The sequence below is a fragment of the Pyrus communis genome, chromosome 5 (genome assembly GCF_041283825.1).
Source record: "Pyrus communis isolate YQ-2024b chromosome 5, ASM4128382v1, whole genome shotgun sequence".
NCBI classification, from domain to species: domain Eukaryota; kingdom Viridiplantae; phylum Streptophyta; class Magnoliopsida; order Rosales; family Rosaceae; genus Pyrus; species Pyrus communis.
The window spans coordinates 484,245-510,181 of NC_142569.1; the positions used below are offsets into that span (position 1 = coordinate 484,245).

The 25,937-nt window shown below is 36.7% G+C and overlaps 5 protein-coding genes across 6 annotated transcripts; 3 read left to right on the forward strand and 2 right to left on the reverse strand.

The window, feature by feature from the left end:
- The first annotated feature begins 2,004 nt into the window (after positions 1–2,004).
- On the forward strand, positions 2,005–7,492 carry LOC137725175 (phosphatidate cytidylyltransferase 1). Of its 2 annotated transcripts, none has more exons than XM_068463767.2 (12): positions 2,005–2,193; positions 3,194–3,351; positions 3,734–3,987; positions 4,101–4,252; positions 4,516–4,657; positions 4,741–4,897; positions 5,369–5,416; positions 5,515–5,601; positions 6,274–6,402; positions 6,496–6,552; positions 6,835–6,918; positions 7,024–7,492. In XM_068463767.2, the coding sequence occupies exons 2-12, from the start codon at positions 3,268–3,270 to the stop codon at positions 7,105–7,107; spliced, it is 1,278 nt and encodes a 425-aa protein (XP_068319868.1). In that variant the 5' UTR covers positions 2,005–2,193; positions 3,194–3,267; the 3' UTR covers positions 7,108–7,492. The 2 variants fall into 2 exon arrangements, with proteins under 2 accessions (XP_068319868.1, XP_068319869.1); XM_068463768.2 differs by having other exon boundaries at positions 2,006–2,221.
- Positions 7,493–7,720: 228 nt separating this feature from the next.
- On the reverse strand, positions 7,721–10,257 carry LOC137725176 (alkaline ceramidase). Its single transcript, XM_068463769.2, has 3 exons — positions 10,046–10,257; positions 9,011–9,346; positions 7,721–8,441 (listed from the first exon to the last, which is right to left on the reverse strand). Exons 2-3 carry the CDS (start codon positions 9,262–9,264, stop codon positions 7,928–7,930), a joined length of 768 nt encoding a protein of 255 aa, XP_068319870.1. The 5' UTR covers positions 9,265–9,346; positions 10,046–10,257; the 3' UTR covers positions 7,721–7,927.
- Positions 10,258–14,171: 3,914 nt separating this feature from the next.
- On the forward strand, positions 14,172–15,588 carry LOC137722376 (uncharacterized). Its single transcript, XM_068461365.2, has 2 exons — positions 14,172–14,753; positions 14,885–15,588. Exons 1-2 carry the CDS (start codon positions 14,339–14,341, stop codon positions 15,394–15,396), a joined length of 927 nt encoding a protein of 308 aa, XP_068317466.2. The 5' UTR covers positions 14,172–14,338; the 3' UTR covers positions 15,397–15,588.
- A 4,182-nt stretch (positions 15,589–19,770) lies between these two features.
- Positions 19,771–22,783, forward strand: LOC137726014 (uncharacterized). The gene is made up of 3 exons (XM_068464866.2): positions 19,771–20,274; positions 21,841–21,999; positions 22,275–22,783. The coding sequence occupies exons 1-3, from the start codon at positions 19,927–19,929 to the stop codon at positions 22,392–22,394; spliced, it is 627 nt and encodes a 208-aa protein (XP_068320967.2). The 5' UTR covers positions 19,771–19,926; the 3' UTR covers positions 22,395–22,783.
- Positions 22,784–23,035: 252 nt separating this feature from the next.
- Positions 23,036–25,163, reverse strand: LOC137726015 (mitochondrial pyruvate carrier 4). The gene is made up of 5 exons (XM_068464868.2): positions 25,005–25,163; positions 24,270–24,368; positions 24,096–24,148; positions 23,413–23,486; positions 23,036–23,332 (listed from the first exon to the last, which is right to left on the reverse strand). Exons 1-5 carry the CDS (start codon positions 25,057–25,059, stop codon positions 23,287–23,289), a joined length of 327 nt encoding a protein of 108 aa, XP_068320969.1. The 5' UTR covers positions 25,060–25,163; the 3' UTR covers positions 23,036–23,286.
- Between the last annotated feature and the right edge of the window lie 774 nt (positions 25,164–25,937).

Genomic DNA, 25,937 nt, shown 5'->3' on the forward strand with positions numbered 1-25,937 from the left:
CATCAACCGATTTCTTTTCACATTCATCAGAAATCTGCATCAAGAGTGAATGTGAAAAGAACAGTCTCAAACGTAAACAATTTCTCAAGAGTCAGATAGAAGATGGCAGAATCTCACTCTTCCATTTTTTTTTTCATTAGAGTATTTCTTTGCTTTGATGGAAGTTGTTTATGTTTCTAGATTTTATTTCCATTTCCTCCGCCATTCTCTCTTTATTTGATTCTTTACCTAAACAAGACAAGACCAAGAATGCATTCCTGCCATGAGGACTTGTCTTCCCTGCCAAGAGTACTTTTCTTCCTTGTCGCATTCAAACGGTTATATTTGAGCTGATGGTTCTTACCAAATTGTAAGCAAAACTTGGGCCATGAATTATAACAATTTTCACGACAGCAAAACTTGGCCATTTTCTTCTCTACAGCAACATTTGGCAGGAGTTTGTATTGGTTAAAATCTTTTGAAATCCTAAGAAATCCATGAAAGAAATCTATAAAAATTCATAGAAATCTATAATACAAATCTATAAATCTGCTAAAATCCATATAAAATCATAGAATCTATTAGAATCATTTGAAATCTGTCACTTGTAAAAAGTCTTTTAAAATCATTTGAAATCCAAATTGACTACACCTCCTAAAAGAAAAAGAAAAAAAAAAAAAAAAAAAAAAACTCTCTCTTAGTCTTAGTTGTGTTAGGTTTCGCAAGTTACGTAAAATTGTAAAATAGTTATGGACCTCAAAAGGCCCAATAGAAGCTGAAATTCAAACTCCTAACACCCAGGGCCCAACACTATTTGGTTATGCAGCCTAAAGCGCCTGGGTTGGGCTAGGTGTCAATTCGATAAAGCTTGTCTTATACAAAATTATCATAGTACGAGCACGAAAAGTATCATATTCCAAGTGTCAATTTTCGGGAATGCACCAAATATATTGAAAGAAAGAACAATATAGAGATTTGATCTGGGAATCTTAAAAGGAAGAAAGACGCATAGCATTCTATGCTGTGTGTCACTCTTCTTTTTTTGAAAGCTCGAAGACTCACAAAATCATTTTAGTTTTTCTTAATTATTATATGTTATTCATCAGCGTTCCAAATTGAATTCAGAATGTGTTGTGCGAAATATAGGTTTGGATTTCTTCTCCAACTACTTAACCACCCCATAGTGATTAAATGTCTTCTATTAATTAGATTAATTATATTTATTCTCCAAATTATTGTCTACTCATTACTCAATCACCACCATGTCACAATTCGTTTAAACTTGTTTTTCTTAAAATTAAAGGAAAACCAATGAAAATAGCTTGAAAACTTTGAATTTTAACGATAAAGACAAAATAAAGGGTAAAGTAAATAGTACCATGATTAATTTTTTAATGTAAAATTATGATTTTTCGTTAAAATAAACATTATTAATAACTTTTCGTTAAAATTCTCTAAACTTAATGGAATGGAGCTGTAAATATTCAATAATGCACATATTAAATTAATAATATTAATGCCACCTCCTTCCTCTTCCTAATGGTCCACATGGGTTCCATGATGATGGCTTATTGTTGCACCCCCATCAGAATGATAGTGTCCTACTAAGTTTATTTATATTTTAAAAAAACTATCATTTGACGTTTTAAAATTTTCATTTTTACGTGTTATTATTTTTATCAATGTTAGAATGTGTATTAAATCAAATATTTATTCTTCTGCGAATAAGAGAATGAAATGTAAAATTAAATTAATTTAAAGCATTTATCGATAGTATAAATGTTTAAAAACAATATATAAATGCATGCACAAAATACAAAATAAGCTTAATAACCAATGTAAATGTCGGATTTGATTGATTGACTTTTTTTACGAGGGATGGCAATTCAAAGAACATGAGGGCAGTCTAGGAATTAGAAAAGAAGGAAAGACAGCGCATCTAAAATTTCAACACTTGCCATACACGTGTTCCCCAAAACCTAAATCACAAATCCGACGGTCAAAACTCCACCATTTTATATAATTAGGAGATGATATAGAATTAAGTAAAAATTTCGATTTCATTTTTCGTAGTTTTCTTCTCTCCGCTCCCAGAAAACCAGTAGCGAGAGAAGGGCACTTTCACTCTCTCTCTCTCTCTCTCTTCGTGTTCGTCTCCTGTTTCCACCATTGGGCTTCACTCTGTCACTTCCCACAAGAAAGGAACGAAACGAGGTGGGGTTCTCTCTCCTCTCTCTCTCTGGTGATTTTTCGATCTTTAGGTTCAAATTATTGGTTTTAAGATTTGAATTTCAACAGTGTCTGTGTATTGCTTTTAAATTGTTGAAATTTTATATTTTTGCACTGCTACACTATGTATGTGTGTTTCAATCTTCTGGGTTGGGCCAAAGCTGTGATTTTTCATGAATCATTCATTGGGGCAGTGAAAATTTGCAGACTTGTTATTTATTTTTAACTTTTTTCTTTGGTAAATTTATTGTGGATTTGGAGGTTTATATCAGGGCAATACCCTCTCCGCAGAGTTGCTTAAGGTGGAGGTTTGTGTTATTCTGAAATGGAAACTTTTAGGAGTGGGTGGCGTTTAATTAACTATAATAGGTTTACTTAATTTCGTCAAAATGTGAAATTTAATGTATGTATTACCTTATTTTCCAAGCAAGGAAGTGATGAATGTGGTGGGAAGGTATTGAAATTGGGTTGATCCCAAAAGGTTTGGAATTGATGGATGAATTGTGTGTTCCGCGAAGTTTTGGAATGCTAAGCTTGTAGTCATAACCATTTGATTGACATCTCATTGGTGGGTTCCCTTCATTTTCGGTTTCTATCTTTGGTACCTGCAACAAATTACCCTAGTTTAGTGTGTCGCAGGGGTAGTTAAGATTTTAGCTCCGTATACTTTAGAGCCCGTTTGATAACCATTGCGTTTTTAGTTCAATTTTCATTGTTGTGTTAGTGATAGAGGGTAAATACATGGGAGAATTAAGGGATATAGAAGGGTGGAGGAAGCCTTTGGGAGAGATGCATAAGAAATGTATAAGGCGGAAATTTAAACTAAGACAAAACGAAAAAGTATCTTAAGTTGTTTTCACTTTAAAGGGAACTGAAAATGGTCATCAAAAGGATCCGTGGTGTATGGAGTGCACAATGACAAGACAATTATCATTTATTTTATGATTACTGTCCCCATTTATCTGAATGTGATTTGTACTTTCAGGTGAGGGTGATTTTGCATCAGAATCAGATACATGTATGTCTTAACCTATTAAGCGATAGCGAGTTAGAACAGTCATGCCAGGAGACAATAGTGTTGGCAGCCCACCAACCCCAAGGTCCCCAACTGCTCGACTTCGGCATCGTAGACGCTCAGCTGAGGTTTGTTAAAATTTGAAACTTTTCTTATTTTCTTTCATGCATGTAGAGTTCTGGGCTGTCTAGCTTTATTCTGTATGATTTTATATCTAATAAAATTGTTGGGGACAATATGAATTTGTATGGTAGTTTAAATAATGTAGAGCATACATTCGAGTTTCTCCTTATTTTTTTATACATTTTTCTCAGTTTTGTAAATGATCATTTGCTTGTTTTTAAGTTAGGGGCTTAAGTAGTTGCTTCTGTATAATAATGTGTTTTTATTTTGTGCTCTTATTCAAACCAAAACAAATAAAAAGAAAAAGAAAGTTTTTATGCATGTGCAGTAGTAGATGTAGGAATTTTAGATTAAGGGGTTATTCATTTATTTACTTTATGGCTGCAGGCTCTTCCTGATGTTAGTAAAGCAAATGGAGGTGATTTACTGGTTAATGACCGTAATAAATACAGGTCAATGTTGGTACGTGCATACTCTTCTGTTTGGATGATTGGAGGTTTTGCATTGATTATATATCTGGGTCATCTCTGCATCACTGCCATGGTGGTGGTTATCCAAATCTTTATGGCAAAGGAGCTGTTTAATCTACTCAGGAAAGCTCATGAAGATAAGCACCTACCGGGATTCAGGATTCTAAATTGGTCAGAATAGTAGCATTTCACTTTTTCTAGTGTATTTTACTCCAGAAATCTGTTCAGGTGTTATTTAAAGAGTGTTGCTGTAATATTTATTCAAGTTCAACTTCTCTGCTCAGGCACTTTTTCTTCACTGCGATGCTGTTTGTTTACGGTCGCATACTCAGTCAACGGCTTGTCAACACTGTAACTTCAGATAAAGTTTTATATAAGCTTGTCAGCAGTCTTATCAAGTATCATATGGTTGTCTGTTATTTCTTGTACATCGCAGGTTTGTTACACATGATATGTTCGTGTTTACACTTTACACAAAACAGCTTTAAGAAACTTATATTCAAGTTCTCTTTACAGCCAAATAATTGGTTGACGTGAAATTGGATTTCATTGTTGTCTCTTGTTGAGCAGCTTCTAATACTATATTTGATTTGTATAGTGGTTTAATTGGTGAACATTGTTTAGTTGGTGTTTGTCCTTTCCCCTTTTATATAACTCAGATGATACTGATATTATTCCTTTCCCCATGATTGGGTTCAGGATTTATGTGGTTCATTCTTACACTAAAGAAGAAGATGTACAAGTATCAGTTTGGCCAGTATGCGTGGACGCACATGATTCTAATTACTGTGTTTACCCAGTCCTCTTTCTTCGTAGCAAACATCTTTGAAGGAATTTTCTGGTAATTCAAGTTACTGTAGGAACACACGCACACATTACTTCTTTTTTGTTTCTTTCTCTGAGACGAAGACAAAATTGATGCAGGTTTCTTCTTCCAGCTTCACTTATTGTAATCAATGACATTGCTGCTTATATCTGTGGTTTCTTTTTTGGAAAAACCCCTTTGATCAAGATATCACCAAAGAAAACTTGGGAGGGATTCATTGGAGCGTCAGTTATAACTATCATATCAGCATTTTTGGTGAGTTTGCTAATTAATTTGGTGATAGCAAATAGACTTCTCTTGTCTTACATGAAAGAGAAATCTTAGTTTCAGTCAGATTGCCATGATTTCTTTTTTTTTTTTTTTTTTGATCTTATGCTCCAGTATGATAATTATATGACTTGAAATGCCACCAGAGTCACGATACATCTCAACTTTTAGAAGTTTGTATCTTGCCAGTATTATTTGCGCATTGTAACATCCATGCCTCTTTTTATATCTCAGCCATGGGCACATATTTAGAAGATTTTTCCTTGATGACTTGTCAAACCAAAAGTTTTCCTCTTTAAATATATCAAAATTTACTTTTTGATTGCATGCTTCAGCCAGATGTACAATGTTCTGGGATGTATAAACATTCTGACTATGAGTTCTATGTGAATACATGATAAGACGTTAATTTATTCAATTGAAGTTATACAAACATGGTATGTAAATTTGTTTATGCAGCTTGCAAATATCATGGGTCGTTTCCAGTGGCTAACGTGTCCAAGAGGGGTAATGATTCTGATTAATTTTTAGTCAATTGGCATAGGAAAGAAATGGTATTTCAGTTGTAGCTAATTTTCCACTGGTTTCTGTTGATGCACTTGCAGGATTTATCGACTGGTTGGCTTGATTGTGATCCTGGCCCATTGTTTAAGCCAGAGTATTATACTTTTCCAGAATGGCTCCCACACTGGGTGAGTAAACTGACACTTCTTGATTCTGTAATTACAATGACAGCATACCCGTTTGTGTATTGTAGTAAACCATAGATCATGTTATCCCTATGAAATTGTGAATTTAGTCTTTTTGTTGGAGATCAGTTATTTGACTTGTTTTCCACTTTTTGATAATGAAGTCATTATTTGGCCAAAGATTTTTGTTTTAAGTGCTCATAGAACATGCATATGCCTATTTTATACGATAATTAATCTCTACAGTCTGTTTTTCTTTTCAAACTGCTGTTTTGAACTTAACTTTTTGGGATTAGATTACTGTTGTTAAATGTTCTTCTTATTCTTCCATGCTCATAAAATTCATTCTAACAGTTCTTTCAGTGGATCAGCAGGCTCTCTCTTAGTATTAGCAGTGAGATGATTGTATTTAGAGACTGCTTCAGTTATCTAAAAGCCATGCTTGCAGTTAAACATGATACATAAAGTTGGATTCTTATAAATTAGGGACTTTTAACAAAAAGCTCTCGGTACTGTTCACTTTAACGAAAAACCACATTTTTACACTAAAATGTCAATCCTGCTTTACCCTTTATTTTGTTATTTTCGTTAAAACTCAAAGCTTTCAAACCCTTTTCATTAGTTTTCCTAATTTATATGACTGAAATATAATCTTTATCATTTTTTGTGATGCAGTTTCCTTGGAAAGGGATTTCAATTTTGCCAGTTCAATGGCATGCGTTATGTCTTGGTTTGTTTTCATCGATAATAGCTCCATTTGGAGGCTTCTTTGCAAGTGGCTTTAAAAGGGCTTTTAAAGTCAAGGTTTACTTCTGACGATGTGATTTGGATTGATGCAATTTTGCACGGTAAAGCTTCCGTTTGAAATAATTTCTAACATTCTTCCATTTGTCATAGGATTTTGGTGATAGTATCCCGGGACATGGTGGAATCACAGACAGAATGGATTGCCAGGTATGATTTTCCTAAATAATAACTATAATATTTTTTTTCAATCAGAGTACTCTAAATTACTTGGAGTGGATCACTCATACTAATTACTATTGCGTCCATTTCCCACCTTATGATGATGCTACATGAAGTGACCTAATGCAGAATCTTTCGCTTTTGATAATGGACTTTAATTAATTCTTTCACTCTAAACGATGGGGTCTTTATGTTTGGCTTCAACGATTTAGATGATGATGATGTGACCTATGTGTGTGCTTCTGCAATTGACATTGTGTTTTGTTGTAGATGGTGATGGCGATCTTTGCTTATATCTATCACCAGTCTTTCATTGTCCCTCAGAGCCTCTCAGTTGATATGATCATAGACCAGGTATCCTTTTTACAAGTGTCGTATGTAATGTTTTTGGCTTGGAAAATTTTAATGAACAAGTATTGATCGCAATTGGATTGACTGTTTTTTCTTTCTGCAATTTAGATTTTGATGAACCTTACGCTCGAGCAGCAGCAAATTCTATTTGAGAAGCTTAAACAAGTCTTGCAGGATAGGCTGGTCGGATAATCGTGTGTGAATAACCTCTATTTCTGTCATCTGTTCTCCTCTTCCGTGCATGTTTGTACATGCGGCACAGAGGCGAAAAAAGGGAATATTTGTGCATGGCGGTGTTCTGTTTTCGTAGAGCAACCCCCATTAGGTTGGAGGCATTCTTGTGCGCGTAAACCCTGTATATTCTCGTTGTCGTTTGATACATGGTAAGTTTATTAAGTCTAGATGGAATTTACATCTTTCTCTCCTCCCCTTGTATTTGCGCTTTTGATGGATTGATAAGTAACATACCCGCTGCAAAATTGGTTGATGCTTCTGGTAATTGTAGTAGTGCCCAATTTATGTTGGCATTTTATGACAATATTGTATTTTTATACCTTGATGGATTCTTACTTCTTTTTCTCGTTTTTCTTTCTAATACAACCGGTATTTGGTATTTAGGGACCAGAGTTGTTCAGAATCAACATGTTTGGCGTGTGCATATACGCATGCTACATAACGTGTAATGGTTGCTTCAGTGCCAAAAAAAAGGCTTGGTGCGCTCGAAAATTTAGTAACAAACAATTGATAGCACCAGAGTTGCACTTTCGGAAAAGAGAGAACGAAAAACTGAAGTCATATCGACCAATGCAACAGAAAAGGGCTTATAGATATGTTACATGTCCAACTTTTACAAGGAAATTTAAGACAAGATCCAATCTAAAACAATCAAAACCAATCTTTTCGGTCCAATCTAAAGAAAGAAAGAAAATGATTGTCCGGTTGTTTGGTCACGCTCCTCACCTGCGACGACATCTTTACTGAAACTATACTCCTGCCATTTGCTTTGAACCTCTCATTGGGTTTTTGGTTTCTCAATCTTCACATAGGGCAAAAACCCCATAAAACGAACAATCCTGGGGGACCATCCTCGCTGCTGGGCCCGGCAAAACATCAAGAAAGTGTTTGCAAAGTAGGAATTGAAACCCATGAACAAATGCCACAAGGCATGACCCTGCGGGTTAATCATCCAACCGGATATCTCTTTGCAGAAGATCTTATCGCAGAGCCAACACAAACTGCCCGTAACAAGGGTGGCCACATACAGCTTTGCAATCCGCTTAGCACACACGTCTTGCGTGTATATGTAGTACTTGTACATTCGAGGTATGCAGAGAAGACACAAGATCATGTAGTGCACCTTAAAGCCAATCTCAAAACGAACCACAGAATGAACACCTGCGAACACAGCACCATAGAGGAAGAGGAAGGTGGGCATTGTACTCCTATAGTGCCAATCTGGGGAGTAGAGTATATACATGTAAAGGAGCATCTCCCAAACCATTGGAGTCTCATCGCTCTGCTGTTGCCTGGAAATACATACCAAAAAAGTCTTGAACCCTCAACTTTCAATGCAACAATTTAGACAAGAAAAGGAAATTGAATAATAAGGTTACCGGACCTGACAGAATGAGTAACTAAAACAACTATGACAACTATGAGGCAGATAAGTCACTCCACATAAACCTTCACACCTAATGTGGATTATGCATATGTGCATGAATGCATACGGAAAGTGAACTTCACTATTATTAGCTACCCAGACTACCTTTATTTTGCAACTCATGACATGTCATAAATGCTCCTCAAACTGTTACGGATTAATGAAATTTACCCCAGTGCACAGGCTTCGTCTTCAAAGAAACAATCTTACAATAATTGCAACTTTCCATGTGATTTATGATCAGAAATAGTATACTCATAAAGGTCTAATATGTGTATCTTTTCGTGTTTCGAAACATGTCATTCACACTCTCCAGTTACACCTTTCTATCAACATATTAATTTAACTATTGCCTGATAGTCCAGTATGGTATGAGTTCAGCCACCCATCCGTTCATTAAAACTTCCAGAACGCATAAATCATAGTCATACTCACACATGTTGCAATGTGGCATGGTATAACATGCTTCCGATGGCAAGAATCATATTAGATATGTGAAGAATGCCAAATCTCTTCTCAAACCGCTGCCTCAAGGCATTTATAAGGCCAATGAGTGCCAACAGAATGCCTGGAATGTTTGATATAGTGTTGTAAAATTCAGCAATATAAGAAGAGTAGGCATAATTCTTTTCGCAACACTCAATTGTTGATGTGACAGGACCCCAGAAGCTTGATATTCCATCAGCCATTCCTATTTCTGTGCTTGTATATTCTCAACCGAGTCTTTTGCTTAAACCGTTGCAGAGTTCATAAAACCTGCAGCTCATGTACCTGCACAAGATAACGTTGTGAGCAATTTGGCATAAAAGTTAATGCACATTGAACACCACCCCAGTATCGCGAAAATCACGTTCACCGTATTATGTATTTCCATAGAAAGCAAACAGTTATGACTATCCTAAAACCAACTAAGTCGAAGATTCTAAACCGTAAATCACACATTAATCACACACAAAATCGTAACTTGTTTAACTTCATCACTAAACCGAACAAATCAGAAACACTTCCCTTAAATCGAAACAAATGTCTAGATATTGATCGATTCAACAAAATCAAAACTAACCCTGACAAATGAAAACCAGCAAATTTCCAACATAAGGGTTGTCAAATTTCACCAATAACCCACACCCCGATAAACGTATAGTCAGATCCCACATAACAAATCATTAACCCAGATTATACCAGCACCATTATCCTCAAAAACACAAGAAATCCCAGCAATACAATCAAATATAAATTTATAATTCACAACAAGATCCAATCTCAACCGTTAAAGCTCACGTGATCTGTCCAAAAAACTTGAAACCCACCAAAAATCAATCATTTCCAATGACCCATGATCCACGAAAGTGACAGAAAAAACTTGAAAAACCCACCAAAAGATCGAACAAAAACCAGATAAAAAGTACAAGTTTATGTATAAGACAATAATAAGCCTATTACGTATGGATATTGAGGAACAAAACACACCGTCTTGGCCGACAGAGATCTCATCTTCTTCTTCCTCCGTGCTTTGGCGCGGGCACTCTCTGTCTCTCTCGTTCCCTCCCAAACTTTCAATGGCGTTCGAGGCTCTGAAATTTTTTTTTCTTTTCGGCGTTGGAGGCACAAAAAAGAGAGCGATTCTGCGCGTTGTGATTCTTTTAGTTCTTTATTCTTTTCTTTTTTTTTTTCTTAATTTTAATTTTAGTGGTTTGGGAGTAACTTTTTAATTCTTGCTAGGGCCGGTGCCGACTTAAAATGATGGCCCAGCCCATTGTTGGGATGGGCTTTATTTCTAAGCAAATGGGCTTTAGATTTGAACGAATCTATTTAAATGTCTACGCAGCAACTGTGGTGGCCCACTGACTCAAGAACTCTTGTTTTTCTGACTTGTCAAAATTTTGATACTTTTGGCTAGTAACGTGGACCAACTTAAACATAGAAAACTAATGAAAATGACTTGAAAACTTTAAGTTTTAATGATAAGGACAAAATAAAGGGTAAAGTGAATAGTACCAGGATTGACTTTTTAGTGTAAAAATGTGATTTTTCATTAAAGTGAACAGTAATGTAGGCTTTTCGTTAAAACTCCCTTTAAACATTGTGTCCACTTGTTAAAGTCAGGTTTGGGGTCACTATTGATCTCACCGATATTATTTCAAAATTTCATCGTATCACCTAGTAGTAAAGCAGGTGTTCAGCCTCATTTCAAGTAGAATATATATTGTAAATTATTTTGCCAATTTTTCGATCTAAGATCCTAATTCATGAAGATTAAAGGTGTATTTTGTAATAAATTATTGTTTATCTTGTTATTAATGAGAGATAATTGAATACAGACGGTCATATTTAAGAATATTATTCTCAGTCACTTAAATTATAAAACTCTTTTATACTCGCGATTAAAAGCATTTTACCTACCCTGCATGAAATCTCTTATCTTAAACTACTGCACCGATGTGATGCTCGACCACTAAGATGAAGCGAGATTATTCCTTAAGCATTAACCTATTCAACACCTCCCCCCCCCCCCCCCCCCTAATACGATACTATTTTCGGACAATGATCCATCGGAACCTGATTCGGTCAAAATATTAAGGGACCAATTAATCTAAGCCCGAACCTTGAAATTCTTTTAATCAGACGTCTAGATTAGTATACATAGAAAAGGCTAATATTTATGGGGATGAAAAGGAAAGTATCCAATTTATATAAGGAGATTCTCTTAACAGTAAGACTTTTTATGGATTTTATATCATCTCATGTTTTTAATACAATGTTGATAAATAAATTGACGTTAAACTGTAAGACACTAAGGAGCCAAATAATCCATAAAAAATTCCACTTTAAGATCATTTATTTAGCATTTCTCTTATATACAGGTTTAGAGTCACTATCATATGTTTCCCGCTAATGGCAAATAATTGGGTCACCTTTATATATAATGATCCCTTTTAGCTTTGTTAAATCAACGATTAACAAAATGGATTAGGGCAACATGCATGATTAATCAATGTATCTAGCTCAAAAAGCAGTCGTATACATGATCTTAGACATGCATTAGCACTTATACCAGAGCTGATGTAATATGCTTTTATTTATATCCGTTCATAGAGAATGAAACAAATTTCCATGAAGCTTGATATGTATAGGACCAAATGGAAGTACTCGATCGGGCGATATTAAGCAGATAATGTTCCCTTTTCAGTTGGCCAAAAATGGATGACAAAATTGACTGATGGCGACAAGCGACAGATCTTGACAAGCACTTTTACCACACATCTATATTGCCACAATAAACTATGTAACATGTTTAGCTAACTAACTAGGGCAAGGTATGAAACTTCAAATTGGACACGAAATCTCCTCCAACTAAGTTGAGACGAATACAATTAGTAATGTCTCTTTAACATTACGAGAAAGACTTCTATTTATAATATTGTATACTATAATGATTCAAACTAAATAAACCTTAGATCTGCTTACTTGCATTACAAGACACCAACCTGTATCCCACACCTCTTGCGTCTGGCTCAAATCTCTCAACGTACAACGGTGCTCCTCTCTCTGATGCAACAGACTGTAGTGTTGTTGCCGGCCTTCAGTACCTCACTCTCGCTAGGCTGGACATTTGTTTTGCCGTCAATGACAATATTCCACAATAATTACGTATTTTTATTGAATAAATTCAAAAATAATAAAATTTCGTTGTTAACTTAAAATACTAATACGATGAAAAATCTAGTGAACTTGAACACTAAACTGCACTATATTAACCATCCACACGCATAAGCATGTCTGTCAAAAATTCAAAAATTAGCCTTTTTAGTTGTATCCACTTTGGCGGCTGGAATGTGTTTGAGTTTCTTGTGATTACTTTAGCTGTTAAATATTTTAACATGGTCACGGTTTTCATGATTAACTAGTGTAACTTTGCAATGACATTGGTTTAGAACAAGACGAAAATTTTATATTCAATGCATGTGGACACATTTCTGTTCATTGAACCTGGACATTAGTAATGATTATCAGCTTTGGTTTGCCACATTCAAGATGAACGATGACCACGGGTGGTTCAATGGTTAGTTATGAATTACATGTCTGTATTTTACACGGTACAATTTGAGTTCGATTCTTGACGTATATAAATCACAAGATAGTGAGGAAGGAGGTTGAAATGCCTCTATGAGTCTTTCTAACCTCGGAGGAGTAGACTGCAGTAGCAAAGGCTTCTTTTTAAAAGAAAAAAAAAATGAAACGACGACGTATTTGGCACGTTAGGGAGTATGCGTAGGCCAATGAGTGCCAAACTTGCCACATTGCGTTAAAAACTCACTCAAGTCACCAATCCATACACGTGAACACCTATGCAATTCCTAAATTAGTATATCAACTTAAAAAATATGAAGTTTGAAACTTTCAAAATAGAAGCATATTCTAATTGTAGAAGAGGGAACAAAACACGATGGAGGGAAAGGAAGAAGAAGAATAGAAGCATATTCTACCTTCCTGTGCATATTGCATATGTTAGTTTGGATAACTAACCGTGTCGAACTAGTTTTTGTTAGCAAAACTTATATTTTTAAGCTAACCATGAACTGAATATTGCCAGGAAATCAAAATTGAATCGCAAAACAAATAAACTAAAGATTGATACTAATCTTTTTTGGACAGTGTTTTGGAGATCTTTGTTGAACAGAAAAATAAAAAAACGAGAACTAAATTGAGACAAATATTTCATGGATTGCGTTTTTATGCAATAATGATGTTGGTATTGATGTTGCTAAATTTTTAAAGTAATTAGACTTGGTACAACCAAGAATTCATTGAAACTAAAATATTGTGTAGAAACAAAACTCAAGAGTCAAGACTAAACTACATGCATTAATAGACAACCATCGATAGAAAAAACTTAAACGGTCAAAATATCGACCAAAGAATGTATATCAAGCTTGGAGCTTTGTACTTTAAAATACAAGTGTTTTGTTTCAATTTTCTTTATTGGTACAACTTTGATGCATACAGAATAAACTATGATCACTCCATCACTTATTTGGTAATTACAGTTTCATTTTTGGTCATCCTTATCTCCTAATTATAATTAAGGAAAGTTTAATGCAAATTTAAATCAAGCGTGACTTAATCCCCAAAATATCGGTTACATTATTATCTACGAGTTATATGATTATTTGGATGTGCTTTTAAAATGACTGAAAGCACTTTTGGTGTAAATGTTTTTTTACACAAATTCTTAGAAAAAATCAAAGTGAATCGTGAAAAAACACTTTAAGTGCTTCCTGTAAGAAGCACATAGTGTGCTTCTTCCAAAAAGCACTTAAAGTGCTTTTGGAACTCAAAATCAATTTAACCAAAAATGCTTTTAAACATTTTAAAATCATAAGTGCTTTTGGAACTCAAAATCAATTTAACCAAAAATGCTTTTAAACATTTTAAAATCACATCCAAATAAGCTTATAGTAACTAAGGCGTACACAACAAACGAAATACAGCAAACGGAACCAAGACGTCAAAACGGGTAGGTTCAATATAACTCATTGAACTCGACCTTCCCTATAAATAATGCGCAGCGGCGATTAGGCCTTCACATCGTGTCATCATCTTCCTTCTCTCTCTCTCGACTTCTGTCTTTTATGTAAACACCATGAACAAACCATGACAACACTTCTCTCTCTATCTCTTTAAAAAACACCCGTTTGTGTCATTCACTCCAATCATTTCTCCGACCAAGTTGAAGAACACGGTTGGTAGAAAATAATTAGAATGGGAGCGGTGAGGTTTCAGAGAGTGGCGGCGGCGTTTGACGAGGTGGCGCGGGTGAGGCTGTGCGAGAGCAGCGGGAGCGAGTACTCCGCGGCGGGGGAGAGTTTTGCGGATTTGTCTGATCTTGTCAAGTCCTTCATCGAGGGAGGGGATTTCGAAGAAGGGGGTGACGACCAAGACGTTGTCCGGAACGAGAAGGAACACTTAGTCGATGAGAAATCGGAGGCCGGTGATTGGTCGGATTCGGAGACCAAGAATTCTATGAAGAGTTTGTTTAATGTAAAAAGTGACGGGTTGAAGAAGAAGATTGTTACTGAGGTGGAAGTTGCATTGGTGGGCATCGGGGACGACAATTCGTCTCCGGCGTTCAAAAGGAGGTTGATGACTCACTTGCGCCAGAAGGGTTTTGATGCTGGTGAGTGAAGTTCTTAACTTAGTAGTGTTATTTATGTTTTGGTTCCCAAAATTTGAAAGAAAAAAGGAACTGGTTACATTGAGAACTACTGAGATTGATATCTAATTACATTATTCATCCAATTGGTGCAGGCCTTTGCAAATCAAAGTGGGTGAAATCAAGCCGGTTTCCAGCCGGAGACTACGAGTTTGTCGACGTCAACCTCAAAGGAACTCGTTACATTGTCGAACCATTCCTTGTTAGAGAGTTCGAAATTGCTCGTCCCACGACACGTTACACATCGCTCCTTGACGTCTTTCCAAACACATTCGTCGGAGAAGTCAATGAGCTGAAGAAAATCGTGAGGCTAATGTGCACGGCGATCAAAAGATCTATGAAGAGCGTGGACATGTCAATGCCGCCATGGCGACGAAACGGGTACATGCAGGCCAAATGGTTTGGATCCTACAAGCGCACAACAAATGCAGTAGCATCATCAGCCGCCGCCAATGCGACATCGGAATCCAACCATGGATTTAGTGGTGTTAAGAGATCAATGGGGTTTGAGGCCTTGCCTACGAAGTCTTACTATTGCAGAGATGATTTTGCTGGTAAGAATGGCTTGAGAGTTGGGCGTTTGACTGCGGCGTTTCAAGAGCTATAGCTGTCGTTTTGTCTTGATTTATTTTTGTTGTATTAAATTTGAGAGTATAATTTTGGTGCTACGGTCCTAATTGCCATGTTGCAATTGTAAATACCCATCTCGGTTTTGATAATTGATTAGAGAAAATGTATGTAAAATACCCATAAATATTTATTTATTTTTTAAATAAACTGTAAGATAAATTTGTTCCCATGTTTATGATGATTTATCAAAATTTTCAATTTCAAAATTTACTTTGCAGTTCAATTGTAAGTTAAAGTCAAGCACTTAGTATGGTGTGTTCGTCTTCTTGCACCGTAATTCACAACCAAACCCATGTTAAGAATCATCAAATTTTCAAGTCCAAAGTGCATTTTGAGGTGTATTCAATTTATAATTTAGCTATAATAAAACCATATTATGTTTGATAAAAAAAATAAAAAAAAACCATATTATGTCCGTTCTCTTATATTTCGTGTTTAAACTGTTGTGAAGCCCTCAGTCGAGATGGATTGTTTGGTTCTTGCACCCAATTTATTTGTTTCTTTGAAAGCTCTTGAATCTGGCCAAGAAAATGTGGGTTGCTTGGAATTTTGCATAGGAATTTCGGTTCACAGCATGTCTGTTTTTCTTCCCTTGACTGTTGATGATCATTGTTGTGATTTAATTGCCCTCGGTATGCTTTAATTTGGCCTGTAATTGTTTGGTTCAGGGGTTCGCAATCTAAATGTTCAAGGTATTTGGGTAACCGAACCTTAAATTTGCATAATTCTCTGCTGATATGTGTGATGGGAGTACAGTAAATACGATGCTTTCGTTTTTGTTCAAGCATGTTTTCTCTTGACAGTTGTTATTGTTCTGTTTAAGAATTCGAAATTTTGTAACGATCCCATCGACCCTGATGAAGAAGGATTCCAACCGAGGTCATGGATTTGAGGCATGAGGCAGTGAGAACTGGCTATCTAGTGGAAAACAAGTTCGTGAGGAAGAAGCTCAAGAAGTTGGCCAAACTAATGGACTGGAAGAGTTGGAGCGGCTTCGTGCATAAAGTCATCTCCAACCGACCCGGCCAAAGGGTTATAGAGCTAAAAATAGTTCAGAATGACACGAAAACTGTCCCCCAACCGAAGGTTATGCCAAAGGGATTGTGGGCCCAAACCCCCAAATCAGGATAGCGAGCTAGCCATTTCTAGCCAAAGGGCAATAGCTAACGTTGTGTTGTCGTCAGGTTATCGTTGGAATTTGATTTTTTTTTTTTTTGGACAAATTTTTTTTTTCCCTATAAATACCTACACCATTCCTATAACATTGCAAGCTGAAGATAAGAAGTGTCACGCTGATAAGAATCATATCTAAATTTTGCACAACCAATTACATTTCGACACATGACACTCAAAATCCTATCCCAAAAATTATTAAGATTACATAAAGATAAGAAATCTGGAGAGTTACTCACTATAGCAACACGTGTCACTCAAAATCCTATCCGAAAAATTATCGAGATTACATAAAGATAAGAAATCTAAAGAGTTACTCATGTTCGCGAGTAACATTATTGAGATTACATAAAGATAAGAAATCTAAAGAGTTACTCACGTTAGCGAGTAACATTATTGAGATTACATAAAGATAAGAAATCTAAAGAGTTACTCACGTTAGCGACACGTGTTACTCGAATTGCTATCCAAAAAATTATTGATATTATATAAAAATAAGAAATCCAGGGGCTTATTCATTTGGGACAAGTGACACTCAAAATATGTTTGAAAATCTTATTTTTAATATGGTAGTTTAATTTAATTAAAATAATAAATTATGTTTGGCCTATGACTCTTTGACCCTCTCAGTTGGAGATTGTTTTTTGTCAAATGGCTATGTTTGGCCTATGGTTATTTGGTCTCCTTGGTGTATAAAATATAGCCTATCATTGTTTATTAAAATATAATTTCTTATAGGGTTATAGAGCTAAAAAGAGCCATTTGGCCCTCATTCGGTTGGTGATGACCTAACCTTCATGACAAGGTTTTCATGACAATCGAAAAACAAGGAAGGTCTCAGACGCCTAAGTGCGTTTCCACTCTTCACCACATCAATCTTGTCCTTCATCGTCCTTCAGACGACCCATGTCCAGGTCTTAAACATTGTAGGAACATTGAAAAAAGTTATGAAGTGTTCCTTAAGAATGTGTCAAAAAAATGTGTGTTCCCGAATTCTAACTCTCTATATAACTTCTTCAGTTGACATGGGTTCTCATGCATGATGGAGTGAGTCTTTTGGTATGGATATAACATTACTGAGAGTCATGAGTCTTGAACTACAAGTTTTAAGGCACATCCCATGATTCCCCTAGTATTTTAGTTTCAAGGCACATCTCATGAACTGTGAATATGCAGATTTTATCATACTTTCGAAAATAAGAACTCCAAGGGGTTCTTAGGCCTTGTTTGGTACACCGTATAACACACCTAATAGGATTAATAATACGAAATTAGGTGTTTGGTGCTCCTGTGTACTAAATAGTCACCAGATTAAATAATCCAGCCCCACCTCTTATATCCGGCTGATACCCGCTTTGTTATACCGCTCAAACCCCTGGTATTGTTTAGTCGGGTAGAAAAGACGCCTCTCTCGCTCTCTCCGTCCTCATCGCCTTCGTCTTGAATCGTTTGCTCTCTCCATCTCGCATCGCTTGCAACTTCTCCTCCTCCTCTGTTCCGCTCTCCGGCAATATTTCTTTCAATTTTTCCTGCAATATTTCCCAGATGCTCCTCCTCCTCCTCCTCCTCCTTCTATGTTTTGCCCTCCTGCAACTTCTCCTCCTCCTCTTCTCTGTTCCGCCCTCCTGCAATATTTCTTGCAATTTTTCCCAAGTTCTTCTCCACCTCCTCCTTCTCTGTTTTGCCCTCCTGCAATTTTTCTTCTTCTTCTCTCACTCCTCTGCCCTCCTCCTCCTATTTTTCTTCCAATTTTTTTTTTCAATTGATTGCAAATTTGTGTTTTAATTAAATTTTAGGGTTTTCAGTTTTCAAATCTAAAAAAAAAAAAAAAAAAAAGATCTGTATGTTATTTTTTTGCTTGTGCGCCCTAAGTTGGGTATATTGCAAATTCAAACCCAGTTGAAGAAATGGGTTAGGAAATTTTTCCAACTTCATGGCTTTTTGGTGAATTCATAATATCATGCATACTGGGTTCGGGTACTGGTTTGGCTGCAGGAAGGTTTGGAGAGCAGATCCAAGGATGAAATTCACTATACTAGTAAAAATTTGTTTTTTTTCCCCTATTTTCTTGAATCATCAATTGTTTTATCCAATGTTAAACCAAACTGTCACATCCCGGCCCGGGCGGGACCACTTTCCGGGCCTAACTCCATCGTAGCACGATATTGTCCGCTTTGGGCCCCAACCATGCCTTCATGGTTTTGTTTTTGGGAACTCACACGAGAACTTCCCGATGGGTCACCTATCCTGGGAATGCTCTCGCGCGCTACTCGCTTAACTTCGGAGTTCCCATGGAACCCGAAGCCAGTGAGCCCTGACTCCACCGTAGCACGATATTGTCCGTTTTGAGCCCCAACCACGCCTTCACTATTTTGTTTTTGGGAACTCACACGAGAACTTCCCGATGGGTCACCCATCCTGGGAATGCTCTCGCATGCTACTCGTTTAACTTCGGAGTTCCCATGGAACTCGAAGCCAGTGAGCTCCCAAAAGGTCTCATGCTAGGTAGGGATGAGAATATACATTTAAGGATCACACCCCTAGGCGATGTGGGATGTCACACAAACACAGTATAAATTATACGGTCATTAGTCCAATATTGCACCAAACGTCCAACTAATTTAGTCAGTACTATCCGATGACTATTTATCTTATCCGATTGAAATAGTCAGTACAGTTCGAGCTGCCGAACGGGGCCTTAGAATCACTAGCTCGAGTTTGTATTTTCACGGATGCATTGTTTGGAGTCACTAGCTGTGCTTTTGCATACTATTTGCTACAGGACCAAATGTACGCAGCCTACTTATGTGATACCGCGGTTACATGTGAAGGAAATTAATCACTCATCAATTTGTGGTTGAATAATAAATATAAGGAACTATTATTGATATGATACTTTAAAAATTTAATCGTACACTCTATAAGAGTATTTTTACTTTTATATTTAAAAATTTTGAAACGCATAATTAATTTTTTAGAATGTTAATAATAATTTTTGGTACATAGATCGATTATTTTATGCTTCGACATGTGAATAAGAAGAAAAATAAAATCCCCAATCTAGTACGAATCCGTAAACGGCCCAGATTTAGCATCAAAATAGTAACAGTGCCCGACGACCACCCAATCCAACCCAAACACGGAAACCATATATACGAATCAAAAACGCACCCCACGCAAATCTAGAGAGAGAAAGTCTTTGTTTCAGAGAGAGAAGGCAAAGAAACAAAGAATCATACAGAAATTCTTAAAAATTCTTTTTTTTCTTTAATTTTTAAAGCCGAATCAGACGTCTAGCGAGTCGCCAACGCAGAATCGGAGATCCGTCAGCAAGATGGAGGGAGTTGGGGCCCGACTCGGGCGCACCTCGACCCGGCACGGACCGGCAACGGTGTTTACTGGGCCGGTGAGGAAGTGGAAGAAGAAGTGGGTCCACGTAGCTCCTCCCTCCAACCACCACACCTCCATCCATCACTCTCACCAGATTAACGGTTCCTCTAACGGTAATAACGGCTCGCATCTCCTGCTTTTCAAGTGGACCCCGATTGCCCAAAGCCAAAACACTGCCATTAGTAATGGCGCAGTCGCCAATGGAGGGGACAGGGACAAGGTTTCTGCCAAGGACGACGGCGCGTTGGCAGCGAGCGAGGAACCGCCCCGCCGAAAATTCAAATACATTCCGGTAATTTTGCTCCAATTTTGCTTGTTTGATTGAATGTTTTTTTGTTTGATTTTGTTGGAATTCTTAGATTGAAGTCTAATTGATGTTCTGGGTTGTTTGATTTTTGTATTTTTTTTTATGAAAGCTTTATGGGTTTTTTGTAATTGAGTTGAAATCTATATATTTTGTCTTGGGTTAATAGTAATCTAGGGTTTAGTTTCAGGGATCTTGGGGAAGGAGGTGTTTAAAACAAAGGAAATTATGGGTTTATGCTTCCTTTTAGTTTCTTTGTGGACTGAGTGAAGTGAGGATCTGATGATTTGCATTAATGCTCATAGCAAGTCCTGCAGTCGAAAAATGTATGCCTTGTAGTCAGTTTTGCTAGAATTCGCATATGAGTTATGAGTTATCGTTTGTTATGTTGAAGTTTGGATACAATAGAGTTGTTATTGGATTTTGGTTTGGTTTTTTTTATTTATAAGTAGTCCTAATCCTGTTGTGAATCATACTTTATTCGGCTCACGATAATTCATTTAGGATCGAGAAAGCATTAGCACATTGGAAAGTTTTGTATTTAGTCGTAAACTGATTGTTTATTGGTGAGAAGTGAATCATACTTAATGCAGCTCACGTTAAGCTGAACTTTGTTTTTGTAGTAAAAGATTCAGGTCTATGAGAAAACATAAGATGTTTGGGGTTGTAGTGATTACAAAATTCAGCTAGCGTTTGCACAGAGTTGATATATAATCTCGGTAATTAAGAGTTAGTTTTTGGGGTTACATTGACATATTTCTCTAGACAGTGATATACTACTTTGTTACCGATTTCCGTTATGTGGTTCCTTTTGCTATTTCTCTGAACTTTATTCTATTGGAAAGAGTTTCCAGCCAGTCATCCATAGTGCCAACTGGCAAGTATGTAGTGACAAGACTAGGTAAATGCAGCGACGAAGTTTGTGGTGTGCCCGGCCATTCTTGTTTTCCAAAAACCTGCACTAGTGTATGCATGACCGAATCAAGCATCATCCTAGTACATTGGCCGTGTCATAAGAATAAGATCATGTCACCAATTTCCAACTAGAAGAAACATTACCAGTTTCAAAAACTGAGCTGGCTCTAAATTTTTTGTTCTTATGGTGGATGGCTGAAGGGAAAACAAATGGTTTTCTTACACTAGGTATTTAGGAAAATAATTAGAAGGAACTGCCTTTTAGTTATTTAAAGGCCTTACTCCTCCTACAATGAAGTAGTCAAATTTGAGTTTGTGATATTGGGAATAGTTATTTTACTGGTGCATATAGGGCGTATAACATTTGAAAACAATGTAGAGGTTCTCTATGATTTTACACTCTCTTGTTGGATTATGGGTAGGATGGCTCTAAGATAGTAATGATATTGAGTTCATTGTGTTTTAAGTTGTAAGCATTCCCAAGGTCACCATCATAACATCGCTAGATAGGTTTCCATGATTGGGATGGGGTTAATTGGGTAGGAACTGTAGGATCGTTTTGACTTTCTTTAAGTGTCTTGTTTGATTTTGGTGGTGGTTTTCTGTTGAATGATAACTTCCATTCTTTTGACAAAGCAGATTGCTTTACTAGAAGAAGAGCAAAATGAGGATGAAGAGCAGGTTGAAGATGAAGGTAACACTATCGATAATGATGCAGTTGACACAGAGGCAACCCCCAAGAATCAGGGTTTAGATGAAAAACCCGATATTAATGACGTTCCTATGGAAGAAAATCAGGTGAAACGTTTTTGCCTTTTTATGCTTGTGCTTTTTTTTTTTACCATTTCTTGTTTTGCGTTTATGTAGCAAGGATTTTATTATATGCATTAGTGTGTTAGGGAACCATAAATTGACTGTACTTATCACTTGAAGGGATTTAATTTAATTGCCTTTCTCTGTTAAGAACTTGTGAAAATCATATTGGTACCTGAACTTTAATAGTAAATCAAAAGGGGTTTGATTTCATTTTGTTATTAACAATAATTTGGTGTTTTTTGTTTTTTCATTCGTAGGAGAATAATCAGGTGGTATGCCAAGATCTGAATGAAACGTTGGAGTTAAGTTTGGGCTCGGATGGGCATGAAAATGACAACGATTCTGGTCTGAAAGCTGAACAAACCAGAAATGGTTAGTTGCAGCCGGTAGGTTCAAGTATTCAGTTGAGCCCGTATTGGAGGTCTTCGAAAACTGGCACTCATAACTTTACAAGGAGCAGCTAATTTGTTGGAGCCGAATTCTGAATTCAGTTTCCCTTATGGCTTTATATTTTACCTACGGCCATATACGGTAAGTGAGTTTCAGTGGCATTCGCGTGTTCTGTTAGTCTTCATTGTTTAGCTGATTGCAAATTATACCCATTTGGTATAAAGATGCAAATCTTACAATTTCAACATTAAAATGATTGAATTTTTTTTAAGCCGGCCTTTTTTGTTTACTTCTGAGATGGGACATGTACTGGAAATTGTACTGAGGTTGTAGACTTTTGATCTATTAAACATTTATGAAGTTTTAGTTCTTACTACGCTTTAATTAGGCCGATTGTCCATGCGAATTCATCGAGATGCAGCATGGGTGGAAATGTTGAGTTTCATCATGCTTGATTTTCCAATTATACACTATGCGATTAGTTAACTTTCCATGAAATTGTGTGAGATCGATCATTTTCATACAGCTGGTCTCTTCCTTCCGGCCGGAAAATTCTGCAGAACCTGGGAAAATGGGGGAGGGACTATGAAATACTTATATTTAGACGTAAGCACTGCAAATCAAAATATTGTCGAAGAGATTTGGAGGTAACATTTATTAGTGAATTTGGGAATTTTTGGCTGTTCAACTGTCCACAGAGGTACAAATACCCCTTCCCACATCAAACTCTACTGTCCAAATCCCTCATCCCTCGAAGAAGGCAAATCGAACATTTGCGCGTAAAAAATCAAATTCAATACAAAGAGAAGTGAAGGAGGCAACATGAGCCTTGGCAGCCTTGGCAGCCATGACAGGATGCGGTTGGCACAATTTTCGTCATCATTCTTCGGCAACTGCTGCCTCTTTCTCGGAGAAATAGTCATGCCTGGAAAGTAGAAGATTGTGTCATACGATGAACACGCGCGTAAATATTCAACGAAGCCAATAACATTACATTGAACTTACCGTATTTTACGACTGAGTTGGTAGAGGCCTGTCCCTGCCATTGCTACGTTCACACTAAAAAGATTCCAGTTCTTCTGCAATCACGAATCACAGAACGCTAAACTCAAAATCCAGCAGAAAATCCATTCGGGAAAGCTCCAATACACAAAATCAAGAACAAAACCAACAGAATTATCCTTAATGCATGCACTGTCACTTATCTGTTACCCACAACCAAGCACCTTTTTATGTTCTATTTCCACATCAAAGTACATCCATGACTCTTTTGTTCTTGTGACGAATATTATGTATCTACAGTTTTGGAACTCACAAGTTTAATGAAAGCAGGTCTATCACCTAACGAAACCTGACATCTAATTCTCGAACCTCTCTATCCTCGGAAAGTAAAAATACGTTCACAACTACAAATTAACACATGAATCATGTGAAGAAAACCTAAATTAAACCACACAGAGTACATGCCAAATCCACAAGAGATACGTTCCTAGTTCGTATGATCTACAAAATTTGAGAGTAAAAGCACAAGCCGTATATGAATTCATCATATAAACCATGCAACAATTGTCGGAGTTATGTAAAAGACTCACAGAAAAACAGCTGTTTGACACTTCCTGAATCGAGCAACTATCATCGATATTCTGATGTTCTAGGGTAGGAACATTAGGTCAATTAGTTCAACTTACCGGAGTTATGACAGTGCTATAACGTGACCAAACAACTCCAGTGCACGCAACCGCTGGGTACAAAACAGAAGCGGGAAATATTAATTTGAGGGGACTCGATCTGCATCTTACAAAGATTGAATACATTTACAGCACCACTTGGTTATAAAACATGAAACAACAACATGTACGAACCTATTTGCTGAGGATACGAAAGGTTTTCTGGTGGTTTGGCGAAGTCAGCAACATTAGCTATGCTGATTCCCCATTTAAATGTGGGAGCCCAAAAGTGAACTGCAATACGACATTAGTTAACTTAATTACCACATATCACCATCCTTCACAACAAATAGCATTATACTAAATAATCCGTTTGTCATACACAAAACAAACAATTCAATAAGAAAAATCTTTGGGGTGCTTTTGCCTACCTCTTGAACAGGAGAAAAATTTCAAATGTGCTGAGAACTGGTACATCAAGTCATCCGTTTGTATTATGACACTTGGTGTAACGGCCTAGAGTTTGAATTCATTTTATCATTGGTTTAGAATATCACATTGTTCGAAAGCACCTTAATTTTTCAAAAATAATACAAATTTTCAGTGCACTTGATCAAAGAATAAGTGGAAACGATTCAAAAATTCAAACTTGAACATATTGGTCTAAAGAACAACTGCTTTTCCAAATTTCCAACTTCTAATTTGTAAGAAAATGCTCAAATTGTGTGTCTTTATCAAAAGGTAATTAACAATATACGATCAAAGAAAAAAGGGGTACGAGAACCAGCTCAGTCTATCCAACGCAGAAGATCTAAATCTTGCTAGACGGTAAAAATTAAAAAAAAAAAAAAAAAAAAATGCAAAAATTCGAATAAAAATATATGGAGAATAAGATAATTCGGATGTGAAATCGGAGCAAGTGCGACTCACTGGTTTTAGGGCCGGCCGGGTGATTCCACAGCGCTTGGAGCTTCGAAGCCGCCATGCTTTATTCTCTCTCTAGCTTTCTGTAGCTCGCTCAGGTCAGAGAGAGACCAACAGGATCTGTTCTGTTCTGTTCGACCGTGTGTTTTGAGGTGACCAATAGTTTTCGCCACGTATCAAATTAAAAAAAAAAAAAGATGCTCCGTAGCGGACTGGCAGTTGGGCTGAGCCCGCGCTCCGCGTTGGTTCAATGATGTAATTTAACTTTTTTTTGTTTGTTATGAAACTAGGAAATAAATTAGATAAACTGATCACGGTCACAACCAGTTTTTATAATCAAAGTAATAGGCAATAAACTTTGTGGACCACAATAGGTAATGATCTATCCTACAAATGAAAATCATAAAATGAAATTCGGCATTGGTAATAACATCAGCTAGGAAATTTGCTTCTCTATAAATATGAACTCAAGAAATAGAATCAAAAGAGGCTGTTAATCCTTCGACGTCTTCAATAATAGCTTTTAAACGCCAAGGAACACTACAAGATCAGAAAATGACATCAATAACTAATTAGAGTCTCCTTACACACAAATTTTTTTAAAACCTCTACTTCTTGCCATCGAGATAGCACCCCTTAAAGCCAAGCCTTCGGCAACAAAGATTGAATTTTCACCCAAGCATCTAACACCAACAGCAATTGGGTCTCCACCCTCATTCCTGATTATAAATCCAACTACCACCTTTGAGTTCGCCACAAAACCATCAAAGTTAAATTTTAAGAAGCTCATTCGATGGGAATTCCTTCTAATAAGCTGCAGTGACTTGCTAATTTTTTCTTATTAATTACGTTCACATTATAAAATCTTTACCCAAACTCATTACAAACATAACAACTCCACCAGGTTTTGCTTTTCTATTTCGAAATACTGCTAGATTT

Excerpts from the sequence above, each read along its gene's own strand:
- LOC137725176 (XM_068463769.2), bottom strand. The coding sequence starts at position 9,264 with ATGGCTGATGGAATATCAAGCTTCTGGGGTCCTGTCACATCAACAATT. Across the intron at positions 8,442-9,010 it reads CATGCCACATTGCAACATGT|GCAACAGCAGAGCGATGAGA; the intron begins GTGAGTATGACT and ends ATGTATTTCCAG.
- LOC137726014 (XM_068464866.2), top strand. The coding sequence starts at position 19,927 with ATGGAGGGAGTTGGGGCCCGACTCGGGCGCACCTCGACCCGGCACGGA. Across the intron at positions 20,275-21,840 it reads GAAAATTCAAATACATTCCG|ATTGCTTTACTAGAAGAAGA; the intron begins GTAATTTTGCTC and ends TTGACAAAGCAG. Across the intron at positions 22,000-22,274 it reads TTCCTATGGAAGAAAATCAG|GAGAATAATCAGGTGGTATG; the intron begins GTGAAACGTTTT and ends TTTCATTCGTAG.
- LOC137726015 (XM_068464868.2), bottom strand. The coding sequence starts at position 25,059 with ATGGCGGCTTCGAAGCTCCAAGCGCTGTGGAATCACCCGGCCGGCCCT. Across the intron at positions 24,369-25,004 it reads CCCGGCCGGCCCTAAAACCA|TTCACTTTTGGGCTCCCACA; the intron begins GTGAGTCGCACT and ends GTCGTATTGCAG. Across the intron at positions 24,149-24,269 it reads TTCGTATCCTCAGCAAATAG|CGGTTGCGTGCACTGGAGTT; the intron begins GTTCGTACATGT and ends TTTTGTACCCAG.
- LOC137725175 (XM_068463767.2), top strand. The coding sequence starts at position 3,268 with ATGCCAGGAGACAATAGTGTTGGCAGCCCACCAACCCCAAGGTCCCCA. Across the intron at positions 4,658-4,740 it reads ATCTTTGAAGGAATTTTCTG|GTTTCTTCTTCCAGCTTCAC; the intron begins GTAATTCAAGTT and ends AAATTGATGCAG. Across the intron at positions 6,919-7,023 it reads TTGATATGATCATAGACCAG|ATTTTGATGAACCTTACGCT; the intron begins GTATCCTTTTTA and ends TCTGCAATTTAG.
- LOC137722376 (XM_068461365.2), top strand. The coding sequence starts at position 14,339 with ATGGGAGCGGTGAGGTTTCAGAGAGTGGCGGCGGCGTTTGACGAGGTG. Across the intron at positions 14,754-14,884 it reads CCAGAAGGGTTTTGATGCTG|GCCTTTGCAAATCAAAGTGG; the intron begins GTGAGTGAAGTT and ends CAATTGGTGCAG.